Here is a 27,674-nt window from a genome sequence, read left to right as displayed (position 1 = left end):
TCTGCTTCCTAGGATCGAGATGGGGGTTATTTTAGTTATCCTTATTGCTCTGGATCAGCCTAGATGACGGTTGTACTCTAACCTGGTAAGACTCTTGACAGATGATCCATGTACTCTTTCAGATCATTCAGATCTTCTGTCTCAAGGACTTTCCTGCTTTATGATCACTAACTTTATTGGCATGCCTGTTGAAGCTCAGTTTCTGAGAGACGGGGCATCTCTGAACCTGTGATTCCCACAATGTTAAATGCTAGGAATTCTACTTCTCGTCTGGTCCATCATTGGCCGTGAAAGGCTTAGTTCACTTGGTGTGTTAAGCTGGATACACATTATCCGATTTTTGTTGTTCAATTTCCATTAGATTTACCTTCAACTATGTAGTACAAGGGTCTGCCTGATTGCATGCAATGTGAAAGTGTTTAGGTTTACCTCAAATTATATGGTTTTGTTAAATCTAAAGGAAAGTTGTACAAGAAACTTGTACAAAAATTGTATAGTGTGTAGCCAGCTTTAGTCTTGGGGCTTCTTCCCTAGAATATGCTTTGTAGGAAGAAACCTTTCCTTACAGCTGGGTCTGGGCTAGTGTTTGGCTCTCAATGCTACTAAAAGTCACGTTTTTACTCTGTCTGTGGTGTGTCAAAACTATTGGCCTCCTCTTGCTTGATAAGATGTTTGTGCAAGGAGTCAACCATGTAGCTTCCCTTGTTTATTCCCTTGTGACGATTTGGAATCTGAATCTGGTCCTCCAAAAACCCCTATTTGAACTCATTAGAGACCTTCATCTATCTACTCCACTCTCAAACACAATGTCATATTCCTTGTAGCCATTACCTCTAAAAGGTGGGTGTCTGAACTGGCAGCCTTATCCTGCAAGGAACCTTTTCTTGTTTTGCATTGGGATAAGGCAGTGTTGAGGCCCAGGACTTTCTTGCTACCTAGGGTCGTTTCTGATTTTCACCTTAAATCATGATATCTCAGTTCCCTCCCTCTGTCCAGGTCCCAAAATAAAAAATTCCTCTCCCTGAATGTGGTTGGAGCTGTAAGACACTCAGAATGACCGATTCCCTTTTTGTCTAAACGGATGGTCCCCATTAGGGTGTAACACCTTCTCATTCCACCATCTATAAGTGATTTAGACAGACATGCAGGAAAGAAAATCGCACCGTCTATGGCCGGCTTAAAGCAGAACTCTAGATTTTCCTCCCCCCAACAACAGATGCATTGTGCATGTAAATGAATCACAACCCCACTGTCATGTTATCTGTAGCTTACCCTATTTAGCTGTACAATCATGTTTGTGTGTCTGAATTTCAAAGTTCTCTGACTTCCTGTTTCCTTCCTCTGCCAGTCCTGATACTACATGTCCCATCATGCTTTGAGCCTCTGTAGTTTCAAGGCGGGCTATGGGAGTAAGTTGTAGCAGTTCTGCGAGTTGATGTGAGTGGGTCCGAATGCAGATCACTCTCGAGTCTGCAAAGCAGGTGTAAATGTGTCATTCCTGTCTTGCAGCATGCCAAACAATAATGGCTTACTGATAGACTACAGAGGAAGGACTATGTTTCCTTCATATGTAAATTAATCAGATCACAGAGAGCAGGGATCTGAGGTTTGGGACTCTCCCTGTTCACACTGGTCGGCATATTTAACTGGGCAGGATTTAAATCTAAAGCTATCAGAACAGGCTGTGTATGAAGTAGTTTCCTTTTGAATAATTCTGTGATCTGTGAGGAGGGACTTGAGAGATTTGGCCTCTTCCTGTAGGTGTAACTGGGCGGGACTGAATGCTAATTAGGGTGTATTCCATCCCACCCACCATCAGAGCTGTGAAGGAAGTGACATCATTTTCAGACACTTAAAGACTACAGAGGGGTGTGTTTTAGGCTAGAGAGTAAATGGATTGTAAAGGCAGAAGGTTTTTTTCTCAATGCAAGAAGATAAAAAAGCCTTCTGTGTGCAGCAGCCCCCCTAATACTTAACTGAGCCCATCTCTATCCAGTGATGTTGCAGGAGTTTCTCAGCTGCCCAGGACTCCTCTCTTTAGTGGCTGAGACAGCAGCGTGGTGCCATTGGCTCCCTCTGCTGTCAATCAAAGTCAGTCAGCCAATCAGGAGAGAGAGGAGGCAGGTCCAGGGCACGGCTCCATGTCTGAATGGAGTGTCTTAAGTGCCCCCATAGCAGGCTTCTTTCTGTGGGGTCACTCAAGAGGAGAGACGGGCCAGGAGCACAGAAGAGGGACCCGAGAAGAGGAGGATCCAGGCCACTCTGTGCAAATCCAACTGCACAGAACAGGTAAGTATAACATATCTGTTATTTATTTATTTATTTTTTTTAAACAAGACTTTACAATCACTTTAAAGCGGTTGTAAACCCGGAAAAAAAAAAAAAAAAAACCCTGCAAGACAAAGGCATAATGAGCTAGTATGCACCTTAGAACGAAGCCCCGACACGGACCCCCGCACACCACTGCGGGCGCTGCCATGATCCCTCGGCGTCTCTTCCGAGTTCGGCGGCTCCAGCGCTGTGATTGGCCGGAGTCGCTATGACGTCACTCCCGCGCATGCGCGCGGGAGTGATTTTCCGGCAAGGAAAACTGAAGGTCCCCCCGGACCTCCAGAGCGTGCCGGTTTAGGAGATATTAATTGTACCTACAGGTAAGCCTTATTATAGGCTTACCTGTAGTTAAAAGTGTCAAAAAGCGGGATACTACCGCTTTAAGCAGGAAGCAGCTATGGAAGGGTCTCAGTCTACATCAGACTATACATTGTGCTATATGGTACAAAGCCTCAACTAAACTCACAATATCAGAGGATCTGCAGACATCAGAAGTATGATCTATGCTGGGACTGATCATTCTATTCAGTTCTAGCGAAAAGAAAGTTGGAGTTCAGCTCTAAATTCTACCAGGTGGATGTTCCCCCATTCTCTGATTTCTATCAGGTGGATATTCAGGCCCCATCTGATGCCGGTGTATGGGGTATTCAGATGGCTTTTTGAGCTGCAGGCACTCCCCAGTACTGTTTTTTTTTTTCCTTGGGCTTGTTTAGCATCGTACACATGATGAGAATATCGGAAAAATGATTGTCCGTTTTTTTTTTTTTTGCATGCTATTTTCATATCGAAAATGTAAAGTTATGAAATTTGTCTGATGTACGACAGAATACAACTTCGGAAGGAATGTAATGTAATGCATTCTTTTGTTTCGGAATATGCACAGTCTTAGTCGATTTTTTTCAGGACTAATACTGTACTGATTGAACATAAATTGTTAATTCTGGTATCGTATGAGAACATTTTTTGTGCTTGTCCCTGCAGATAATTTTGCATGAACTGTCGTGATTGGCTCTCAAAAGCTGTGTACTAATGATCAGATTATCGTACGATCACTTAGAAAACGATTTTGTTCTTCTGATTTTCTCACTGTGTATACTAGACATTAGTGTGTGTTTGCTGAGTTGCACACCCTTCAGATGGACTTCTTGACAAGCTGTGATTCATAGAAAGAGTGGCTCAGTGTCTGGGGTCTGTTTACCAACTGTTTTTTTGATGAGGACAGTAGTGGTGAGCAGTGGAGAATTAAATACACACATAAACCTACCTACCTACACAATCAAGTTGACAAATATAAGATAATATAATAATTTTGCTTGCTTTTTATACATTCATTTTTATTAGTAATGATTACTGGAATTACTATATTTTTTTCAGTAACTCCAACTAAAAAGGGTCATTAGCGCTTTATCAAATATTTTAAATAGCATTATGTTCTATGATCCATGTACTCCAGTATAATGTTTTCTATGTTCTCTGCACAGACCAGTAATGGAGGAGGCAGTCTAAGTGACTATTCTTCATCCGTTCCATCTACTCCCAGCACTAGCCAGAAAGAGCTGAGGATTGATGTACCTCCCACTGCCAGTACTCCAACTCCAGTGCGCAAACAGTCCAAGCGAAGATCTAACCTGTTCACGGTGAGTTCTGATAAGTGTTTACTCCAGGGAGAGAATTTCATCCAGTGCACTTTCTTACAGCATCAAAATCTTTTGGTGGATGCTAAGCTGACAAACTAACAGAACCACCATAAAACTTGAGACAAGCAAATAATAAGGATATTTACTGCCACAGGCAGATATACTAAATTTCAGGGCCACTAAGAACCCCTTAGTACCTACCCCTGAGCTCCGATAACACTGTGAATAACACAAGAGTCAGCCATTTTGCCAACATGTGAGCTCAATCCTTTCATCAGTATGTAAAGAGCAGAATCAAAGTTATCAATTCACAATTGTCATTCAGTGCCAAATACTTTTGAAATTTTAAAGGTTAGGGCCTGCTTACAATGAAGTTGATTCACTAAAGGCAAATATACGGTACACTGCAAGTGCACTTGCTCTATAGCTTAGTAAATGAGGTAAAGCTTCACTTTGCAAAGGATACCCAATCCCATGCAAGGAAAAAAAAAAAAAAAAAACACATTTTTTGCTTGTACATGATTGGATGATCGAAACTAACAGAGCTTCCCCTCAGATCTAGAACAAATGCATTTGCAGTGCACAGTATATTTGTCTTTAGTAAATCAACCTCACCGTGTTGTTTTTAATACATGGTATTTGCGCATTAACAAATATGTATGCATGCATACATATTTAACATGTGTATTAAGTTGCTCATTCATTTTGAATGGGCTGTTAGTAAACACAGCATACCACATTGCACGGATAGTTCAAATCTGTACACTGTGATGCTTTTTATTTGTTACCTTGCATTGTACGCTTTACCACAACACACTGGTGTGAATAGGGCTTAAAGCTGGGCACATATAGGCAATTTTTTGCTTGTGAGATAATTATCCATGATTGCTCTACAATCAGTTGCTAGCAATCACTGCTTATATTAGTAAAAATGGAGTGTGGCATGTAATAACAATGAATTAATAGTACAGTGAATAATAATGAATAATAGCACAATGCTTAAATTTTTTAGTGATTGCTAGCGATCAATCACAGGCAATCATGGGCAATTTTAGTAGTGCGATTGTAGTAGCAAAAATCACCTGTGTGCTTCCCTACCTAATCTGCTGGAATTAGTTGTATTTCTTTAGTTTGTTCTGATTGCCACCAGATGGCAGTAGAGATTAAGGCTTTTTTTTTTTCTTCCAGACGGCTACGGAAATTTGGAATGACAGAGCCTAGCTTTGTTATTTTCGCTAAGCATTATAATAGACAGGCCTATGAAAACTTAGTTAAATCAATTTTAAACATCTTTAACTTTGTTTAGCCACGAAATTGGTGTCTGTCTATTCCTCCAGCCTGAAGGTGGCCATACTTGCCATGATATTGTCACACAGAGCATATAGTTTATCAAAATAGAGTAAGCAAATATTCATGATGGGAAAGATAGTCTGCTGGAAGCTGGCTTCACAAAGCGTGTAGCTGTAGAAAATGTATCTACAAAGTTTCTCTGCCGGTTGAATAAAGGTCACCCAAGTATCAACTCGTATTCATGAGTGATAGGGAGGTAGATCATTGTGCTCTAGATTTGTGTGCATGGGTAAATACTTGGTTCAGACCAAACACTCCCTCTGTGTCTGGATAAAAATTACAGATTTAGGGATTTCTATATAATGGGCGTTTTGTGTTCATCCCTTGGCTTGGTATAAGCAATGTTGGTTGGATGAGAACAGATTAAGGATGTTCCTATAGATGTTCCTATTATGAAAGCATCAAATCAAGTGTTTATCTTGGATACAGAGGTGTTTTCACACAAAATGGCTCTGTTTTGTTCGAGTGGATAGAGCTTGAACCTCAATCGGGTGTTCACTGCTGTCGAGTACTTCGGGAAGAAGGTCTCTCCCTCCCGAAGCTCACTGTGACCATGGACACAGTGATATAACAATACATGAAGTGTCCATTAGAGGGCAGAGGATATAAATTCTGTGTCTTCTGGTCGCCAGTGGATCCTTCATGGTAATATATAAAGAGCTCACTTAAGCTAACCATACACATGTAGGGTGAATGGCATGGATGGAGAAATCTCCCCTGCCAGCTGTTGTATCTTGGTAGCTGTCACCTGCAGCTGTCAGAATAACAGTGGTTGGATGGATTCCATGCAGTCATTGTTCTACTAACAATTTTCGACTGTTGTTGAGCTGGGTGGTGCCTATAGGGCCTATCACGGCTCAGATTTCAGCCAAATTAGCAGAAATTGACTGAAATTCAATGGCAGCCGTTAGCCCACCTATAGACTTCAGAGAGCCATGCATGCATGATCCACCCTAACATAGAGGGACCTTTTACTTCTTTTTATGATACTGGAAAAGGAAGGAGATGAAAAATGCTGGTCACCTAGCTTATATCAGGGGAATTGCATACAACTCGCCTTAAAGTGGTTGTAACCCTAAAAAGGAAAAAAAAAAAAGCTTCTGTTCCTTTAGAGCATGATCAATAATACCACAGTGCTTGTGCTGTTGTCCAATTCTGTGCTGTAAAATACCTGGCTGATCCTGCCTTTTCCTTTGTTACCCTCTGTGTGCTGACCACGGTAATCATGGCTGCTGGTCCTTGATACCGTGGTTAGCTTACGTGCTTCCGTCATTACACTGTGTTCAGAGTCTCCCCCTCCATCCCTGCCTGTCAGTTCCTAGTCTGCGTGTGAAAGCCAATCTCCAAACCCTCCCCTTCTGTTGCTAATCACCTGTGGCTGTAAATTCAGATTTATAAATAACTGGCATCATCTCTGTTGTAGAAAGATATATAAAGTACTGTGTGTTATTTATTCATTTTTCTTTAATTATAATCCTAAATACCTTCTTGCACAGCGCATGACCTCCCTCTGCTGGCAGGCATACGACAGAGGGGAATCTCAACCCCTCCCACTGCTCTCCTTAGATTGGGGAAGGAGAGCAGAGGGAGGTCATGAGACCGCACAGCGGCGCTGTGTAATAAGTTATTTAGGATTATAATTTAAAAAAGAAACTGACACATACTACTTTATATCTTGCTACAACAGAGGGGATGTCAGTTATTTATAAATCTGACTTTAAAACCACTTTACCACAGGTTGAAGTTCATAAGGAGGTCAAATACTTCTGTCAATGAATTCTGAATGATCTCAGAAGCCTCTCAAACTGATGTCATTTACACAAGGGCAAAGCACATTGACAGTAACCCTTAAGCCTTAGTATTTATGATGAGAATATCCGATGAAAAAAACGCATTGAGTGCGATTGTCCGATAATCTGATCGTTTGTGCACAGCTTTCGAGAACTGATCACAACAGTTCATGTGGAAATATCCAAAGGGACAAGCACAACATTTTTTCTCGTAAGATAACTTTTCAACCACTTACAAACCACCTGCCGCAGTTTTTTGTTTTTACTTTGACATTAAATACCGGGGTTATGGCAGCAAATAGCTGCCAAAACCCCAGTGATTTTTTTAAACGGCGGGCGGTCCGCTTTAACATAAAAGTGGTCCCAGCGGCGGATTCGCCAGGGGATCACTTTTATGGGTGGTGGGAGAGGTGACCGCCCCCCCCCCCCCCCTGCTTCCCAATCATTTTCCCTGCTAACCGGAGCCGTCGGTGGCGGGGAAAACAATCCGGTCTGATGGAGTCCTGGGCACAAAGTCAAGTGAGGGCAAGATGGCCCCCACTCGACTCTATGGCCTTGGAGGACCGGAGCGACGTCAACCACCTCAAAGGGTCCGTTTTTTTTTTTTTAAAGTGTAGATGTGAGATCTGAGGTCTTTTTGACCCCAGATCTCACATTAAGGCCTCCTGCACACGATACTCCCATTTGAGCATCTCCTTTTTCGTAATTTTTGTTTTATTGAAAAGCGCGCACTTGCGCGTATTTTCGCACATATGCGTTCACGCAAATTCGCGCCTCTGAATATGCAAACATTTTTTCAGATCAACAGTATGATCGTGTGCGTTCATTTGATCGCATTTGCGCGCAAATGCACGCATTAGGTGTAAATTACTGTCCAAAAATGCAGATTCTTCTAATTTGTTCTTACTAAAGAATACGGTACGTGGCGCTCATCTACGCGCCTGTGTGCATAGGCACATTAGAATGAATCGGCTCTATTTTAGCTCATAAAAGAAAAAAGCCCCCCCGCCAGAACAGTCCAGTCAGCGCTCTCAGCCATTGGCTAAGAGCACTGACTGTGAGATGGTCGCAGACCTTTTTTGGTCATGCCCCTTCAACAGAAGCCGGGCAAACAGCCCGCTTCTTTTGGACCGGCTGCACTAAACACAGGCGGAATGTCAGCAGGTTTCTATTGAACTGGCTGATGCTGCCCGACATTCGGCCCATGTGAATGGGGCTTTAGCCAAGGTCAGCTTGTCATGTGTTCAACATGCAATATAAAATCTGATTTTACAAACTTCTTAAAATCAGCTTTTAATTGCAAGGGTCAACCGGAATTAATGCTTAGTAAATGTAGTGTGTCCTCATAATACATAGGTTTGGTTAATTTATTGAGATTGTAGAGCCGGTTATATAGTGTATGGCCACCTTTAGGGGTTTCAGGCAGTAATGAAGACCCAGCTAGAAACTAATTCCTGCCCCTTGCCATCTAAAACTTAGAAATTCACTTTGAACAGTTGCTCCTAAACAATTAATAGGACCCTGCCTCTAATTTGTTAGAATGCAAGGTATGTACACCCTGTAAGAGGAATCTACTGTACAGTGCATCCGGAAAGTATTCACAGCTCTTCACTTTTTCCACATTTTGGTATGTTACAGCCTTATTCCAAAATGTATTAAATTTATTATTTTCCTCAAAATTCCACAAACAATACCCCATAATGACAACGTGAAAGAAGTTTGTTTGAAATCTTTGCAAATTTATAAAAAAAAAATAAAAATCACATGTACAGAAGTATTCACAGCCATTTTAACACTCAAAATTAAGCTCAGGTGCATCCTGTTTTCATTGATCATCCTTGAGATGTTTCTACTACTTGATTGGAGTCCATCTATGGGGAACTTAGTTTATTGGACATGATTTGGAAAGGCACACACCTGTCTATATAAGGTCCCACAGTTAACAGTGCATGCCAGACCACAAACCATATGAAGTCCAAGGAATTGTCTGTAGACCTCCGAGACAGGATTGTATCAAGGCACAAATCTGGGGATGGGTATATAAACAATTCTGCAGCATTGAGGGTCCTAAGGAGCACAGTGGCCTCCATTATCCGTAAATGGAAGAAGTTTAGAACCACCGAGACTCTTCCTGGATTGGGTCACCTGGCCACCTGCGCAATCGGGGGGAAAAGGGCATTAGTCAGGAAGAGGACCAACAACTCGATGATCACTCTGACAGAGGTCCAGCATTTCTCTGTGGAGAGAGGAGACATTTCCAGAAGAACAACCATCTCTGCAGCACTCCACCAATCAGGCCTGTATGGTAGAGGGGCCAGACAGAAGCCACTCCTCCGTAAAATGCACATGACAGCCCACCTGGAGTTTGCCAAAAGGCACCTGAAGGACTCTCAGACCATGAGAAACAAAATTCTCTGGTATGATGAAACAAAGATTGAACTCTTTGGCCTGAATGGCAAGCGTCATGTCTGGAGGAAACCAGGCACCACTCATCACCTGGCCAATACCATCCCTACAGTGAAGCATGGTGATTTCAGCATCATGCTGTGGGGATGTTTTTCATTGGCAGGAGCTAGGAGATTAGTCAGGATTGAGAGAAAGATGAATGCAGCAATGTACAGAGACATCCTTGATAAAAACCTGCTCTGGACCTCCGACTGGGCCGAAGGTTCATCTTCCAATAGGCCAATGACCCTAAGCACACAGCCAAGAATAACAAAGGAGTGGCTGTGGGACAACTCTGTGAATGACCTTGAGCTGCCCAGCCAGAGCCCAGACATGAACCCGATTTAAACATCTCTGGAGAGATCTGAAAATGGCTGTGCAGCGATGCTCCTGATCTAACTTGATGGAGCTTGAGAGGTCCTGCAAAGAAGAATGGGGGAAACTGCCCAAAAATAGGTGTGCCAAGCTTGTAGCATCATAGTCAAAAAGACCTGAGGCTGTAATTGGTGCCAAAGGTGCTTCAACAAAGTATTGAGCAAAGGCTGTGAATACTTATGTATATATGATTTTTTTTTATTTTAATACATTTGTAAAGATTTCAAACCAACTTCTTTCACGTTGTCATTATGGGGTATTGTTTGTAGAATTTTGAGGAAAATAATGAATTTAATCTATTTTGGAATAAGTCTGCAACATAAAATGTAGAAAAAGCGAATGCACTGTATAATACACAGATTTTTTTGATGACCACCAGAGCACCAAGTCAAATTATCCTTAAATTATGTTTCTCTATCGTTCATTGATAGACGCAGCCTCCATCTTCATTAGCCATTGGGTTATGTTGCCCCCTGCAGGATTAGTTCTAGGCAGGAAAAATGTAAATCTCCACGCCCATGGGGCTGTCCCCACAGGAATAAATCACACACCCTCTGCTCCAGTTTTTTTTTTCTGCCTAGAGTGGGACCTAGGTTTCCTGCTGGGACTTCGGCCTCATTTTTTTATTCTTTTCAGAATATTTTGTTTTTATTTTTCTTTACTCACTTTGCTAGCTAGTGTTTAGGGGGATCCTCCTGGTGATCTGCAAGCAATGCCGGCTGGAGTTTCGCACTGGATAATTTAGATCCTTAAGGTCTCCCCAGACTGGCCTACATGTGTGAGCAGGTTATAGTCCCCCACTAGGCCTCACCACCACTGTGCCCCTTTCTGGATGGGGACGAGCCTGCGAGTGGATGTCTCGCTGGGATGCGACAACCTGGAACGCCTAGAGTCACAACGTACCCCTCGTCTAGCAGCACTCCCACTTCGGGTGGGAGTCGGTCTGCCTGGAGCGGTCCATGGTATGGTGAGTAAATGTGACCCAGTCCCTTGGTGGTCTTGGGGGGATGTGGGCCCTCTCCTGGGGATATTAGGACCTGGACTTCCTAAAGAATCCCCCTGGCCTGTCAGGTACCCGGCCCTGTGCCCTGTCTCCCTCTCCCATCCCCACAGGGGGCTATGTAACTGGGGCGCCTGGCGTCCTGAGGGGGGTGGCAATGGTACCTTGTTTCTTGCTGGGTCTGGTTGTAGATCCTTGAGGCCTTCGTTTTGGGGTCCCTGGCTGCATGGCACGCTGTGGGCGCCACCATCTTAAGTGTGGGCAATGTATAATTTTTTTCCCATTGACTATAATGGGGCAGCCATTTTCCCTGTGCTTCCTATTTAATTGCATTGGCATCCATTTTTGTGTAGTCCTATTGAGCTACAAAGGCAGCATGACCTTTCACATCCAGGCCGAGGTCACTTCCTGTGATTCTTCATCCTGCTGCATAGTCCGATTCAGGAGGTTTTTCTCTGGAGGTGGTACAGTACTGGGGTCTTTGTGGGCATATCCCTGCACACTGTGCTGCCAGTGTATATTTAAGGGGGACTCCACAGACCGCTGCGATCGGCGGTGGGAACCGCAGTCGGGCTTCTTAAAGTGACAGTACTCCGTTTTTCTGTTATATTGATTATGGAGTCCTAAGCTGTAATTTCACCCTCAGACCCACTCAGTGCGACACCCGGACGTCCAGATCGCAGTCGCTGGCCGCAATTTCAGCAGCTCTAGAAAGCCTGGCGACAAAATTGATTTTGTAATGAAAAAGGTTACTAGTCGAAAACGGCCGCTTCCTTTCTTTGGTGGGATCCTCTGATTCAGAGGCTGATATGGTCGCCACAGACACCCCCCTACCTGAGGGGTTGCTGTCCTCGCAATCGGATGGTGAAGTGGACCTGTCTTCTTCAACTGCAGTGCGGGAACGCGCTCTGGGGGAAGCCCTGATTGCTTCAGTAAGGGAAACTTTAAAATTGGCAGATGAGACCACGCCGGCAGGGGCGCGGGTGTCTTTTGGCTCCCGCAAGACCCAAAAGTCGGGCAAGGTTTTCCCTTGTCCCGAGACTTTTCATTATATTGTTAATGATCGATGGCGGCGCATCAAGAATGTACTAGTAGTGCCTAAGCACTTTAAACGCGGTATCCTTTTGCTGAGACGGTTTCCACAACCGTTGTATGGTGCTGTCTAAGGTGGACCACCCGGTCTCCAGGTTGAACAAATCTACTATTGTGCCTGTCGAGGATTCCCCTGTTGGACAGGGGGTGGAATCCCTTTCCCGCCATCTTCACGTGTTGGCGGGTTCTATTCTAAGGCCCTGGTGTTCCTGTGTGATGCGTCGCTGGATGAGGCTCCCCTGGTGGCCAGAGTTTCAGCAGTGGGGATTGCCCTCCAGTGCAAGGTTTGGCTGAAGAGCTGATCGCCTGACCAGGCTTCCAAGAAAGCCCTGACAGATCTACCTTTTCTGGGAGAGGGTTTGGCGACTCACTGAATGAGTTGATCAAGGGCCTGACTTCCTCAATCCTCCAAAGGTAAAACACCCCGTGCTAATCGGGGACCTTTCTTTACCATTCATAGGCGGTTTTTTAGTGCCTCCGGGGCGCAAGAAAAAGGTTAGGTTCGTTCAGAGCTTATGGAGGGAATTAGAGGCACTGGGGCAAGCCCAAGGCCAGTCAGCCCGGTTCCGCAAACAAGTCCTCTTCAGCATTAAGGGGCACCCTCACCCATTTCGGGGGTGGGGGGACGTCTGCACTTCTTTCAGGAACCCTGGACTTTGTTCAAGACAAATGGGTTTGCAAACTGATTTGTTCTGGGTACAAGATTGAATTTTGGTCCCGGCCGGGGGACAGGTTTTTTCAACCAAATCTTCACCTGTCTCCACAGTGTTTGAAAGATCTCTGGGAGGCTGTGCAGGATCTCCTGGCTGAAGGAGTGATTGCGCCGGTTCCCCCGCAGGAACGCTTTCAAGGTTTCTATTCAAACCTGTTCACGGTGCCCAGAAAGGGGGGCAAGGTGCGTCCAATCCTGGATCTCAAGGCTCTGAACAGTTTTGTGCGGGTGCAGAAGTTTCGAATGGAGTCCATTTCGTCGATGGTGGCGTCCTTGAATTAGGGGGATTTTCAGGCCTCCATTGATATCAAAGATGCGTATCTGGGCGTCCCCATATTCGAGGGATCTAAGCGATTCCTCCGTTTTGCGGTGGCAGAGGAGCACTTTCAGTTTGTGGCGTTACCCTTTGTCCCTTCATCCTGAGGAGTTTCATCTCCTGTGTGTCCGTTGGTGGACTCCAGGCGTGGATCTGTTTGCATCCCGCCTCAACAGCAAAGTCCAGCGTTTTATGGCCAAGTCTCAGGATCCTCTGGCCGATGCCACAAACACCTTGGTGGCTCCTTGGAGCCAGTATCGGCTGATTTATGCCTTCCCTCCGCTCGTACTACTGCAGAGGTTTCTTCGCCGGGTAACGGTAGAAGGTATTCCGGTTGTTCTGGTGGCACCAGACTGGTCCCGGCGGTCTTGGTACGCAGACCTGGTAAAAATGGTCGTAGATTCTCCATGGAGACTTCCTCTGTGGGAAGATCTGCTGTCTCAAGGACCAATCTTCATCCTGCTTTACGGTCACTGGCTTAAACGACTTGGCTGTTGAAAGCAAGGTATCGAGGGATGGAGGACTTTCTGACTCGGTGATTCCTACTCTTATGAAGGCCAGGAAATCGACCTCAAGGAAGATCTATCATCATACGTGGAAATCGTACATTTCTTGGTGTGAATAGCTGCAGCTGCTCCCTCGCTTGTTTTCTATAGCTAGGGTTTTGGCCTTTTTACATAACAGGGTTGAGCAGCGATTGGCTTTGGGCACTATCAAGGGCCAAGTGTCGGCCTTGGCTATTTACTTCGAACGTCCACTGGCTACTAATTGCTTGATTCACACTTTTAGTCAGGGGGTGCGATATCTGGCTCCTCTGAGGAGATCCTCGTTGCCTCCGTGTGATCACCAATCTGGTTTTGTCTATTCTTTAAAAGCCTCCTTTTGAGAATATTAGAGAGATTTCTCTGCTTTCTTTGTCGCAGAAGGTTGACTTCCTGGTGGCTATTACTTCTGCTCACAGAGTATCTGAGTTGGCATCGCTGTCCTGTCGTTTGCCTTATTTGGTGGTCCACAGAGATAAAGTGGTTATCCGACCTAATCCGTCCTTCCTCCCTAAGGTGGTGTCGAATTTTCATCTCAATGAAGACACATTGTGTTGCCTTCCTTATGTCCTAAGCCTAAGCATCCCAAGAAATTTGCCTTGCACTCTCTGGATGTGGTTTGGGTGATAATGGTTTATCTGACAGTTACTGAGTCTGTTTGGAAAACTGACTCTCTTTTTGTCCTTACGGACGGACCTCGAAAAGGTTTGGCTGCGTCTGCTGCGACCATATCAAGATGGATCAGGCAGACGGTTGTTCAGGCTTATTCACTCAAGGGTCAGGTTCCTCGTATCCCTGTGAAGGTGCATTCTACTAGAGCGCTGAGTGCCTCTTGGGCTTTTCACCATCAAGCCTCTGTTGTACAAGTTTGTAAGGCAGCCACTTAGTCGTCTGTGCACACTTTTACAAAATTCTACAAGGTGGATTTGTTGGCTTCTTTAGATGCCTCTTTTGGCCGCAAGGTTTTTGCAGGCTGCTGTTTCGTAAGAGAATGATTTGTTTCTCTTAGGGTTTTTTTTCGCCTGGGTGAGCTCTTGTTGTTTTGGTTGAGCTTCAGGTTACCCAGTTGACTAAGTTTAGCCTTTGGAGTTTACGTTACTATCTGGTTGCATTCTTCCTACCCCTCATACCTAGGCTGCTTTTGGGCATCCTAATGGCTAATGAAGATGGAGGCTGCGTCTGTCAATGGACGATAGAGAAAACAAGATTTTTGTAAGATCTTACCATAAAATCTGTTTCTCTGAAGTCCATTGACAGACGCAGCACCCGCCCCTCTGATATGGGGATGTTTCACTGCTTACAACTAAACTGGTTTGCTGGGGCAGAGGGTGTGTGGGTTATGCCTGTGGGGACAGCCCCATGAGCGTGGAGATTTACATTTTCCCAACCTAGAACTACTCCTGCAGGGGGCAGCATATCTCAATGACTTCAGAGAAACTGATTTTACGGTAAGGTCTTACTCTTGTTTTTTCTAAACAAACTGAAATAAAAAATAAAATAAAATAAAGACAGACTAAAGGATTGTGACTTTCTGCTGCAAAATAAAGAATAATTTGTAAAACATTTATACAGTTGGGGCCTATTCCTACTTCTGCACTTATAAAGTATAAGTGTATAGAAACGCTAAACAAAAATGGTATTCTATTACAGCGTACCTGTCCTTGGATGTGGTGGCTGCAATTGTTATTTTCAGTCTTTTTTTTCACCTAGTGATCCTGTGACTTACACCCTTCCTGTCTTCGGGTGGCTACACTTACTCCCTCCAAGTGCATCCATGGAAAGGGAGCATTGGTTATTGGACTCCAAACACATCTACCTTTGTTCATCTCCATTACAGTAAAGGATGGATAAATAGGGGATACTTAGACGTAGGCCCCATTCACACCTGGGCAATTTTCTTCTTGCAACTTGTAGCTCTAAAACGCTCAACAAGCCAAATCCCATTCATTTCAATGGTCCCTGTTCACATCTGGGCATTCTGTTGCCTGAAGCAGCATGTTGCTCCAAAAAGTACATGAGCTTCTTTTTGGCAGATTGCAAGCGTTTTTGGCCCCATAGATTTCAATAGAAATGCCTGACTTGAGCTTTTTACAAGTATTTTGTCTCTCGTTTTCTGCTCAGATAGCAGCTCTCCATCCCTAGTTTCCTTGCCCTCTCCTCCCCCTAGTGCTTTCTATTGGCTAAACAAAACGCCTGAAGCTGTAAAACCCTTGTAATATGCTTCTAAAATGCTTTAAAAAAGCTTGTAAAAAGCTGCAAAAAAAAGCATTAAAAAATGTCAGTAAATCGATACGCCTAGGTGTGAATGGAGCCTAAAAGTCTTTACAAAAAATCTCAGGATGTTGCATGCGGTTCAAAGGGTATTTTCTCTACTTGCTGAAGAAATAACTGCCTAAAAAAAAAGATAAGTAATGCAGCTACCACATCAAGAAAACAGGTACGCTGCAATATTTTACAATTTTGTAATTGGGTTTAGTTGCACTTTACAAAGTGTTTTAAATGCTATTTTCTTGTGCTGTGGTGCAGTTTTTGGAATTGGCATGTTTAGATTTTCCTGGGGGCAGGGAATTGTGTTCTGTATGCAGCCCTGTGCAATAAATGCAGGTGTTTTAGATGTATCCCTATGGAAGATGCACTTTCTGGAAACTGCACATAACCTATACCACTACATGAAAACACATTAAAAAAAAAAAAGCACTACAGGAGCAGAAAAGTACATTTAGTAGTAAAAAGCAGCCTTTGCTCAAAGCTTAGCAATTTTGATCCCATCAAGCTCCTCCCCCCATCCCCTGATCAATTGAAACGTGGTTTTGTTTTTTGTGTTTGCTCTCCACCCCGCCTGCATTCTTGCTTAGACGAGAATGACAGCTTCTCTGCTCCTGAAGCCTCCAGGGAAATGCTATTCACATACCCTGGGGTCATCCGCTTCAGCAAAGGGGCCAGAGGAGGGCAAACCCCTGATGGGGCATCATTGGGGAAAGCTGTCTGAATCAGGAAGGGATGGCCAGCTCAGCTCCCAATGTTATCAGGAAGGACGATGGCGGTGCAGGACCTGGCGCACAGCAGCGGTTATGTGGATCACAGCAATTAATTTGCTAGGTATGTGAGTATGTTTGAGGACAACCCAGTGAACAAGATAAGAACAGAAATAAATGTATGGGGGGGGAATTAGGTTCCTCTTTAAGGGGGGGGGGGGGGGTACTGGCAACAAAACTTTACCTGCCATGGGATATTTAAAGTATATGTATAGCCAAAAACTGAATTCATGTAAAATCTTACCTGTAAAATTCCTTTCTCTGAGTCCTCCGACAGTCGCCACCACCTCTAAGTCATCACTATTGCAGAGCGGAAGTCAATACCCAATAGTGATGACTTAGAGGTGGCGGCGACTGTCGGAGGACGTAAGAGAAAGATTTTTTTTAATTTTGGATAGAGTAGGTAATGGTTACACCCCCTGCCAGTTTATTCTTTGCTTATTCTGTCTCATAGACTCAACCGCAAGCAAATAAAAATCTCTCCAAATAAGGGAAATTTCTCTCTTAGACAGTGGTGACTGGAACAAGTGTCCCTCTTGGAACAATTCCCCATATCTCTTGTTCTGGTGACAACTGTAAAATTTTGGCTTTGTCATCACTATCTGTCTCTGATCGTGGTCACCAGGATAAAAAAAAGAGGGTGAATCTTCCCAGGGGGACACAGACAGCAATAAAATAAATGGCTAGAGATAGACTGTCCCATCTAAAATTTAGGCTACAGATAAACATTAAAAGCTGTCCCAAAGTGTGTGTTTGATAAATAGTAGGGATGCATCAATACCAGTTTTTTAAGACCGAGTAAGAATACCAATATTTTTTCTCAAGTAATCGCCGATACCAATTACTGATACCTATTTTTAGTGTCATGTGACAGTTTTTTTTTAGGGCTAACCACACAGATTTCACTTGCAGAGATATCCGTTTAACATCTGTTTTCATGTGCGTTTCTGTAAGTTTTTACAGCCTATTCAAATACACTATATTGTCACAAGTATTGGGACGCCTGCCTTTACATACACATGAACTTTGGTGGCATCCCAGTCTTAGTCTGTAGGGTTCAATATTGAGTTGGGCCACCCTTTGCAACTATAACCGCTTCAACTCTTCTGTTTAGGAGTGTGTCTATGGGAATGTTTGACCATTGTTCCAGAGGCACATTTGTGAGGTCAGACACTGATGTGGACAAGAAGGCCTGGCTCGCAGTCTCGGCTCTAATTCATTACAAAGATGTTCTATCAGGTTGAGGTCAGAACTTTATGGACCTTGGTTTGTGCTCTGGTGTGCAGTCATGTTGGAACAGAAAGGGGCCATTCCCAAACTGTTCCCTCAAAGTTGGGAGCGTGAAATTGTCCAAAATGTATTTTTTATGCTGACGCCGTAATAGTTAACTTTACATGGAAGTAAAGGGCTAAGCCCAACCCCTGAAAAACAACCCCACAACATATACAAAAAAGGGCAGCCCCAATGCAGATGAAATGTGACACAATGATAGTCCATATAAAAAGTCCATAAGAAGGGTGAACAGGGAGACTCCTCCACACACCAGTGAGTAAAAAGTAGATGGAATGGTATCCAAACACCACATGAGTATGAGGTAAACTGCTTACCAGATAGTGTTGACCCTCATGTTATAGAGAGGTCAACAACAGCATAGAACATATGGGTGCACGTTGTTCCCGTGGTGACTTAAGAGTTGTTCTCCTCGATCAATGGGAATAACAATAAACCTTCACACTTCCCCTCGGAAACAGGATCACATTTTATGTTGTGTTAACATTCGCTCTGTATCTGAAGGTGAAAACTGGCATTTTTGTTATAATCATTGTTTAAATTGCTCAACCTCCGTCCTCCGACCCCACACCATAATCCCCCCTCCACCAGATGATTTGGACCAGTGCGCAAAGCAAGGCCAATAAAGACATGGATGTGTGAGTTTGGGGTGGAGGAACTCAACTGACCTGCACAGAGTCCTGACCTCAACCCGAAAGAACACCTTTGGGATGAATTGGAGCGGAGACTGCGAGCCAGGCCTTCTCGTCCACTTCAGTGTCTGATCTCACAAATGCGCTTCTGGAAGAATGGTCAAACATTCCCAAAGACACACTCCTAAACCTTGTGGACAGCCTTCCCAGAATATTTGAGGCGGTTATAGCTGCAAAGGGTGGGCCAATGCAATATTGAACCCTACGGACTAAGACTAGGATGCCATTAAAGTTCATGTGCGTGTAAAGGCAGGTGTCCCAATACTTTTGACAATAGTGTATGTGAACTGAGTCTGAAGGTATCCGTTTCAGTATTGGAGCATTTGCACGAGTACAAGTACTTGTGCAAATACTTAGTATCGGCACTGATACCGGCATCTGTGAAACCCTAATAAAGAGATTATTGAGCTTTTATCATCACTGCTGTAGTATAAAGCAGTGCAAAGATAAGGTTTGATTTTTTTAATTCAGAAATCCAAAGCAACCAATAGCCTCTCCTTTTTTTGCAATTTAGATCAATGAAAGATTGTTGCTCTCTGCTCACTATGGGTTATTGCTCTTTACTCATCATTGCTGTTGGTTCTGCTCTCCTAGATGTATAACCTTTGTGTATCCTCCCCTCATGATCAGTGATGTCATCACTCCCTTAGTGAATTGATAGGCTGCTCTATTATACATATTGGTTCAGTTGGCAAAATGGTTGTCTCCCCTGTGTGCAGGTGACAAGTGCGCTGCAGTCATAATGATGTATTTATTTTTCCATCTTCAGCATTAATAAACACCCTGTGTTCTTCAGCATCAGCGCTTTTTTTAGGAGGATTTAACAAACCTGCTATGCGGTTTTGCATATATCCCAGATTAAAGAAAGTGCAATTAAAGTACAAGTTACTGATTTATTCCCATCACAAATCTGTATGCAGTATGTGTTGTACTCTGATAACAGACTGAGCCTAGTATTGTTATGACTGTCCCAAATCCTGAGTGCTATTTTAATAGAAAAGGGGTCTAGAAAGGTTGTAAAATACATCTAATCTGATTGCTAGGTAATTTTAATGTGAAAAGTTTTAGAGAATAAAACTACACTCATTGTCCACTTTATTAGGTACACCTGTTCAATTGTTTGGTAGCACAAATTGCTAAATGGGAAATCACATGGCAGCAACTCAATGCATTCAGGCATCTGGAGGTGGTGAAAATGACTTGCTGAAGCTCAAACCGAGCATCAGAATGGGGAAGAAAGGGGATTTAAGTGACTTTGAATATGGCATGGTTTTTGGTGCCAGATGGGCTGGTCTGAGTATTTCTGCTGATCTACTGGGATTTTCACGCACACCCATCTCTAGGTTTTACAGAGAATGGTCTGAAAAAGAGAAAATCTCCAGTGAGCGGCAGCTGTGTGGAGAAAAATGCCTTGTTGGTGTCAGAGGTCAGAGTAGAATGGGCAGACTGGTTTGAAATGATAAGCAACAGTAACTCACACAACACATCAAACCTTAAAGCTGATGGACTACAGCAGCAGAAGATCACAGCAGGTGCCACTCCTATCAGCTAAGAACAAGAAACTTAGTCTACAATTCTCACAGGCTCACCAAAATTGAACAGTACAAGATTGTCTGATGAGTCTCGATTTCAGCTGTGACATTCAGATGTTTGGGTCAGAATTTGGTATCAACAAAATGAAAGCATGGATCCATCCTGCCTTGTATCAACCATTCAGGCTGGTGGTGTAATGGTGTGGGGGATATTTTCTTGGCACGCTTTGAACCCCAACTGAGCATTGTTTGAACGCCACGGCCTACCTGAGTATTGTTGCTGACCATGTCCATCCCTTTATGACTACAGTGTACCCATCTTCTGATGGCTCCTTCCAGCAGGATAATGCACCATGTCACAAAGCTCAGATCATCTCAATCTGGTTTCTTAAACATGACAATGAGGTCACTGTACTCCAATGGCCTCCACACTCACCAGATATCCATCCAAAAGAGCACCTTTGAGATGTGGTGGAAGGGAGATTTGCATCATGGATGTGCAGCCGACAAATCTGCAGCAACTGCGTGATGCGATCGTGTTAATTTGGACCAAAACCTCTGAGAATGTTTCTAACACCTTGGTGAATCTATGTCACAAAGAATTAAAGCTGTTCTGAAGGCAACAGGGGGTCCAACCTGGTTCTAGCAAGGTGTACCTATTAAAGTGGCCAGTGAGTGTATATTTTCTTTGTGCACAGTTAGGGTGACACCTCTCACCAATGGAAGCTAAACTACAAAAGAAGACTTCCCAAAACTGTTGATTTTTTTTCAGCCTGAATGTCCACCCAAAACTGAGTTTTTGCATAGGGGAGAAAGGATTGGAAGGATTTTTTCTGCTGTCTGGAACTCTGTTTTGGGAGATTTCCCCTCATTCTTTGTCCTGGTGACAACCATTTTACCAGACAGGAAGTGTGGTAAATCTGTAGTAGGGACATTGACAGCAATAAAAAGCTAACAGGAGTTCTAGGCTTTCCTTACTTTACTAAAAAAAAAAAAAAAAAATATTTCTATCAATGTTGTTGGAGATTTAAAGGCTAAGTTCAGCTTGAAAAATAAAGGCAAATATTATAGCAAATAAAAAAATGTATTTATTTTTTCTCAGAAACCTGCAGAGCATTGTAGCCGTGATCAGTGGATTGTGGTTGCAATGTCAGACCCCTGCATTATTTTCTTACTGCCCTGAACCTCTACCTCATTTCAGGCTGTCAGTTTCAGAGCTGCAGGAAGAGCGACTGGACTATGAGGGCATTCATCAGCGCCCTTTACAGCCCATTGACAACTGCCAGTTCTCTCCCTGCTGTCATGGTGGCTCAGAGGGTGAGGGAAGTTGCTGCATAGTAACATGTTACACCCTAAATACAGGTGTAACATGTTCCTAAAGGTGAACTTATCCTTTAAACTGGCCATATACAGATGTTTAGTCTGAACGAGATAATAGATGCTTTCATCCATGCTGTACAGTGCAGATGGACAAATAAACCCGCCATGGCTATTGTCATCTCACAGCCAGCATCAGCATTTGTCAGAATACCTGAACAGCGGCTGCTTCCTATTAGATGCAGCTGCTGTTCAACTGCCATTTTTTGTTTTGTCCCGATCCTTTGATTTTTCAATTGAAATATTTCAGCCTTGGAGGGTAGCGACAGGGCCACTCACTTTATCCTTGTTTGATTTTGAGTATTACTGCAAGAGTGATATTTTCTTGTACTGCCATGTCACATGATCCATCATGCGGCGTATGCTTAAAGCCAGCCATAGACAGTTCGAATCTCAGCTGGTTCAGCAGGGGCTGGCTGAGATTCAATCCATGTATTGGCAGGCAGATTGTAGCTAAGTTGATCCATTGATTACCTTGTGTCCAACCAGCATGTCAGATTTTTCATGCGATTATTTCAAGTGGCAATAATATTCTCCCGCCAGGAGAACACAATAGCTCAGTGGGAGGGATTCCCCCATGAAACAGTCAGAGTTGATGGGGGAATTGAGCAATTTTCTTTCCTTCAACTTGTGATTGAAAGGAAAGAAAATCACTCCTTAAAGTAACATTACACCTTTTTTCCCTTTAAAATAACAAACATATACTTACCTGCTCTGTGTAATGGTATTGCACAGAGCAGCCCTGATCCTCCTGTTCTGGGGTCCCACGGTGTCGCTGCTGGTTCCTCCTCTTCGGCGAGTGCCCCTATAGGAAGCCGCTTACCATTAGGGCACTCATATGGGCACGCTCCCAAGCCATCTTGTCTGTGTTTAACACAGACAGGGCACCTCAGCCTTTCTTCATCACAGAAATTGATGGCAGCGAACCAATTGTGCCATCAATCTGTGCAGTGAGGAGGGACAGCTGTTGCTCTCGTGCACATTGGTGGATCGGACTAAGGTAAGTATAAGGGGGGGGGGGGGGCTGGGGGGACACATGCAAAGCAGAATGTTTTTTTTTTTACCTGGAGGGTTTTTTTCCCCCTGCATACTAGCACATTATATGAAACTTACCTTAAAACAAAGTTGTTTCAGCCCCGCAATGTCAGTGCTGCAAGGGCTCCCATCTTCACCTTTCTTGCTTCCGGGTTTGTGGACTCTGGCTCTGTGACTGGCCAGAGCCATGATGACGTCACTCCGGCGCATGTGCGGGATCCACCGTTCAGAGCCCATGCGCCAGTGATGTCACTGACTAAATGTAATGTAAATATCTCCTAAACGGTGCGAGTTTAGGAGATATTTATACTACCTATAGGCAAGCCTTATTATAGGCTTCCCTATAGGTAAACGGCATGTATGGAAGTTTACTTCCTCTTTAATGCATTCTATGCATTAGGATAAAAAACCTTCTGTGTGCAGCAGCCCCCTTAATACTTACCTGAGCCCCATCTCGATTCAGGTATGTTGCACGAGAGCCTCAGCTGAGACACCGCAGCGGGTACCATTGGTCAATCAATGTCAGTGAGCCAATGAGGGGAGAGGGGGGGGGGTGGGCCAGAGCCACCACTCTGTGTCCTAATGGACACACAGAGCAGTGGCTTGGCTCGGGTGCCCCCATAGCAAGCTGCTTGCTGTGGGGGCACTCAGCGGGTGGAGGAGCCAGGGGCGCTGGTGGGGGACCCCCAGAAGATGAGGATCAGGGCTGCTCTGTGCAAAACCAATGCACAAAGCAAGGAAGTATAACATGTTTGTTTTTTGTTTTTTAAACAAAAAAAAATAAATACTACTGTAATATCACTTTAGGGCCCTTTCACACGGGCGCTCCCTATGTCCGCAAATCATCCTATTTTTTTGCGGATGATTTACGGACATAATGTAAGTCAATGGCATTGCGGATGTCAGTGGAATACCATCCGCTGACATCCGATTTTCTTCCTTTCAGTTCTGTTCCGTTTTTTGGAACGGAACAGAACCCTATTTTTCCTCCGTTCAAAAAACGGAAAGGAAGCAAAATCGGATGTCAGCTGTGTCATCCGCTGACATCCGCAATGGCCATAGACTTACATTATGTCTGTATATCATCCGCAAAAGGATGGGATGATATGCGGAAATACGGAGCGGATGACAAGTGTCATCCGCTCCGTGAAAAAAAAAAGTGCCGGAGCGGATCGCAATGCGGTCCGCTCCGTGTGAAAGAGCCCTTAGGCGTAGTAAGGTTGAAATCCGATATTGTTTGGTTTGTCAGTACTGGCATTGGCTGGACAAAAAGATCATCTGAATGAATTGTCAGTAAATGGCCATCTAGTAACCACCAATCTGTGTCATCCAAGATATTATAATTCTATCTCCCTGATCAAAAACACAAAACACAGTTAGACTTTCAGCAACTGATCATGGTGTCTAAAGTGAAGTGGTTCCTGGTAAAAGCGGTAAACTTGCCATAGCTTATTATTTACCTCTTCCTCACTTCTAGATTATAAAGCATTTCAGAGGAAGGCATGTGCATGCAGACATATAGGGTGTTGCCCTAATAACAGAAAATGCAAAGAATTTTAGCCATAGCACCCAGATTCCATCTTTTACAGAAGTTGTGGCCTATAGGAACCCAACAGTCTAATTTTTCTGGTACAATTTGAAAAATAAAAGCGTTACCTGGCCAATTTCTGAATGCAGTACGAGTCCAGCAAATCACATTGTGTGGTTTCTGGATTTGTTGGCTGGTACACATAAACATACGTCTGCATCCAGCCATGATCTGTTGGATTGATCTGCTGTCAATTGATACTTTTATTTTCACTCTTGGCCCTGAGAATGAAATCATTTCTAGCATCCAATTGTCTATAACGCTTTTTTAAAAAAAAATCACTAAGTAAATTACCAGCAAAGTGTAAATGGAGTGAATCAGGATCCAACTTTTGATGAAGGATGGAATTATTCTAGGTGTTCAGTACCTTCCCTTTGCCAGTAAAGGGTGAATTAATAGTCTGCTGACTGAAGAGAAGTCTCACGGTAAGACATTATTTTTCTGCAGAAGCTTGCAATCTAACCTTGCTGTTCTAATTTCTGTGTCCACAGCAGATTAAATGAAGCAGACTGCTGTGGCGAGGGGCGGGAGGCGCGCCTGGAGAGCGGACGCTCTGTGTTTGTGGAGGTTTTAACGGGATGTGAACTTTTGCTTTTCAGTCTCGAAAAGGGAGCGACCCAGACAAAGATAAGAAAGGTCTAGAGAGCAGAGCAGACAGCATCGGCAGCGGGCGAGCAATACCAATTAAACAGGTAAGCTTCCTCCCTGCCTCCGCCTCCCTCCGCCAGGCTCCAGTGTGTAATTAGAGGAGCCCACGCTCGGGGTCTCGTCTCCGAGCCCCCCGCTCTCTGCACTGCGTTTGATGCCCCCCTCCCTGAATGTGGAAGAGTTGCTCACTTGACATCAATTAGGCACGAATCCTGCGCACATTAAAATGGGATCATTAGGATAAAGAGGTGGTGTGAGAGGGGGAGGGGATCTGCCATGTGACAACAGGCCCTAATGAAGTGAGCTGTTCAGGGGGAGGCAGCCAGGCCCAGGCAGCTTCAAAGTGACGCCTTTGTGCAGAATGCTTTGATTGGGCCTCTCTGCGCCTGTCTGCTGGGGGATTCGGAGCCCCCCTCTGATAACCACGTACGGGCTTGGTTTGGCTGGTAATCTGAGCCCCCCTCTGACGGCCGACGGGCAATTAGCCACACTGAACGTGTCAGCTGCAAGACCCTGTTTGTAATTTGCTAATGAAGTACTTGTACCTTTTGATTAGGTTCAGTTTCATTTAGGCCTCCATTACCCGAGTGAGCGTTTACAGCCCTAATGAACGGGCTTAATTAATCCTTTCTGGTGACGCTCAGGGAAAAGGGGGGCGAGGTAGAGTCAGCAGGAGCTGCGGCTTGGAAACGTTAGCCCATAAGAGGCCGTTAGTAGCCTAACGAGGAGGAAATGCTTTGGTGTGAATCCAGATTGCAAGCAAGAGCCTTATAACGAGGCTGGGAACACATATACAACTTGTGATTCCTGCCTCGGCAGACATCAGGGAGTCTTTGAGGGTTCTACAATAGTTTTGCTTTTTGTTGTATAGGTTTATGCTGCCGCGTAGATGACCATTGAGTATCAAAACATGCCATACTTTACAAAAGCTTTTTAAGTCAATAAGTTGATAAGAGGCATTTTCTAATGCAAGGTATAATCCTACTGCCAAATATTTACAGACTCCTGCCATCTTGTATTTGTGTTTCCCCTCTCCCTAAGCAGCGCATATATTGATGAAAGAGCACACTGCCCTGTTTGTTCTGTTATTGCTTAAAAAGTATGACATTGTATTGATTTACTAAAGGCAAATAGACTGTGCACTTTACCAGTGCAGTTGCTCCAGAGCTTAGTAAATGAGGGGGAAGCTCTGCTGATTTCCATCATCCAATTATGTGCAAGCAAAAAATGCAGTTTATTTTATTTTCTTTGCATATGATTGGGTATTCTTTGCAAAGTGAAACTTCATCTCATTAACTAAGCTCTGGGGAAACTGCACTTGCAAAGTGCACAGTCTATTTGCCTTTAGTAAATCAACCCCATTGTGTAAACGGGTGAGGTGCAGTCTTAGGACTTCACACAACCCTTTTCATATACACAACAATGATGCAATTCAATTAGGATAACTAAAGCTGGCCATACACGTATAGATTTATTTAATTCAGCCTGCCATTTGAACTAAAGAAATCCAACAGCTTCCTCCAGCTACACTAACAGCACAGATGGACAAATCTCCGGCTGCACCCATTAAAGTCTGACAGTTGGTGACACCTGCTCCTTCGTTTTTTTTAAGTCAAAGTATGTTGGGCTGAATGGTGTATAGCCAGCTTTAAATAAAGAAGGAGGAAATTGCCCATGTGAACTTATAATAGGCTCAGTTTCCCAATTTAGATTACAAGTAAGGCTCTGTTCACAACCCTCTGGTGCCATCGAGAGCATGTGCTGTTTTGGGTGTCACGTTTAGGGCAGCCAATATATTTTGATGGTCTGCCTTTTGAGCGAGAAACACATAAAAAAGGTGTCTGCATAATTTTCAAAACTACGCAGCAGCAAAACACACAGTACTATGCGTTTTGGCACACGTTTGCAAGATGCATGGAGATGCCTGTAAATTAATGGCACTTCTGCAGGCTTGTTTTTGTACGTTGTGGGAAAGCTCATGATTTTACGTGTGTTCCCATAACACATTGGTGTGAACAAAACCTAAAAAATGGGCCACTGAGCAGTTCTTTTTATTCTGTGTATACACAATGTTTATTTTGCCTTCATGTGAATGTTACTTTATGTTTGTTCAAATATAAATACATGTATATTTAAACACGCCAACTTGCCCACACACGCACCTTGTAATGTGAATGTATTATTTGTATTAGAGTCCCTCTCCTCTCCCATATTGCGCTTCTTTTGGCTATGGAAAGCCGTACATACAGAACACTTGATTGCAGTGGGAGGTAGAGGCTCCTCTGGTGCTATTTGCATAAATCTTGTTAAGTCAGAGGCAGTTAATGAGGTACAAATGAGGCAAGGAAGGTGACATGCAGATCCATGCTGGCAGATGCGAGGTGGCTCCAGACATATCAGCTGCCAGGGTGTGCATGTCTATGTCCACTTGCCTCCATGCTGTGGACAACTTGCTTACTAGTATACACTTGATCACAAAGCTTGCAATCCATATTACAGTCCACATACTCAGTGACCAGTTCCTCCACATCATCACAGCGTTTGGCAAAGGCATCATGTGTTTGCTTTCTGCAGTGAAGGGCTTAAACTGTGTCATGCATTGTCATCTGCTGGGTTTACATACAGTCTATGTCTACATATTCTAGAAAGTCGTGTAAAAAATGGCAGCTTCGTTCTTATCTGCGCAGTGGTTGGATGCCTACATGTGTCGCTAAATGCAATCATATGTTACAGTGATATCCAGTGGTATGGGAAGCCTATAAATCTATACAACTGCTGGGCGAATTGTCGCAAGCTGAATTATGATTGCTGAGCGATTTTACTTTGTGACAGCTCCACTTTAAAGCCGTGATACAGGACCTTTCACAGACCTCCGCTCCCCGCCTGC

At 44.0% G+C, this 27,674-nt stretch overlaps 1 protein-coding gene across 7 annotated transcripts in view; it reads left to right on the top strand.

Annotated features, from left to right (window-relative positions):
• AGAP1 (ArfGAP with GTPase domain, ankyrin repeat and PH domain 1) overlaps nt 1-27,674 on the top strand; it is a 627,710-nt gene that overhangs the window by 414,594 nt on the left and 185,442 nt on the right. For all 7 annotated transcript variants that reach the window (XM_082260665.1, XM_082260664.1, XM_082260666.1 and 4 more), the window contains 2 exons: nt 3,813-3,968; nt 24,739-24,831. In XM_082260665.1, coding sequence (XP_082116791.1) covers nt 3,813-3,968; nt 24,739-24,831 — 249 coding nt within the window. The remainder of the gene's footprint in view (nt 1-3,812; nt 3,969-24,738; nt 24,832-27,674) is intronic.

The sequence above is a fragment of the Pelophylax lessonae genome (genome assembly GCF_965119305.1).
Source record: "Pelophylax lessonae genome assembly, chromosome: 6".
NCBI classification, from domain to species: Eukaryota; Metazoa; Chordata; class Amphibia; order Anura; family Ranidae; genus Pelophylax; species Pelophylax lessonae.
The sequence above is the reverse complement of the archived record's forward strand: the minus strand, read 5'-3'. Positions and strand labels throughout refer to the sequence as shown.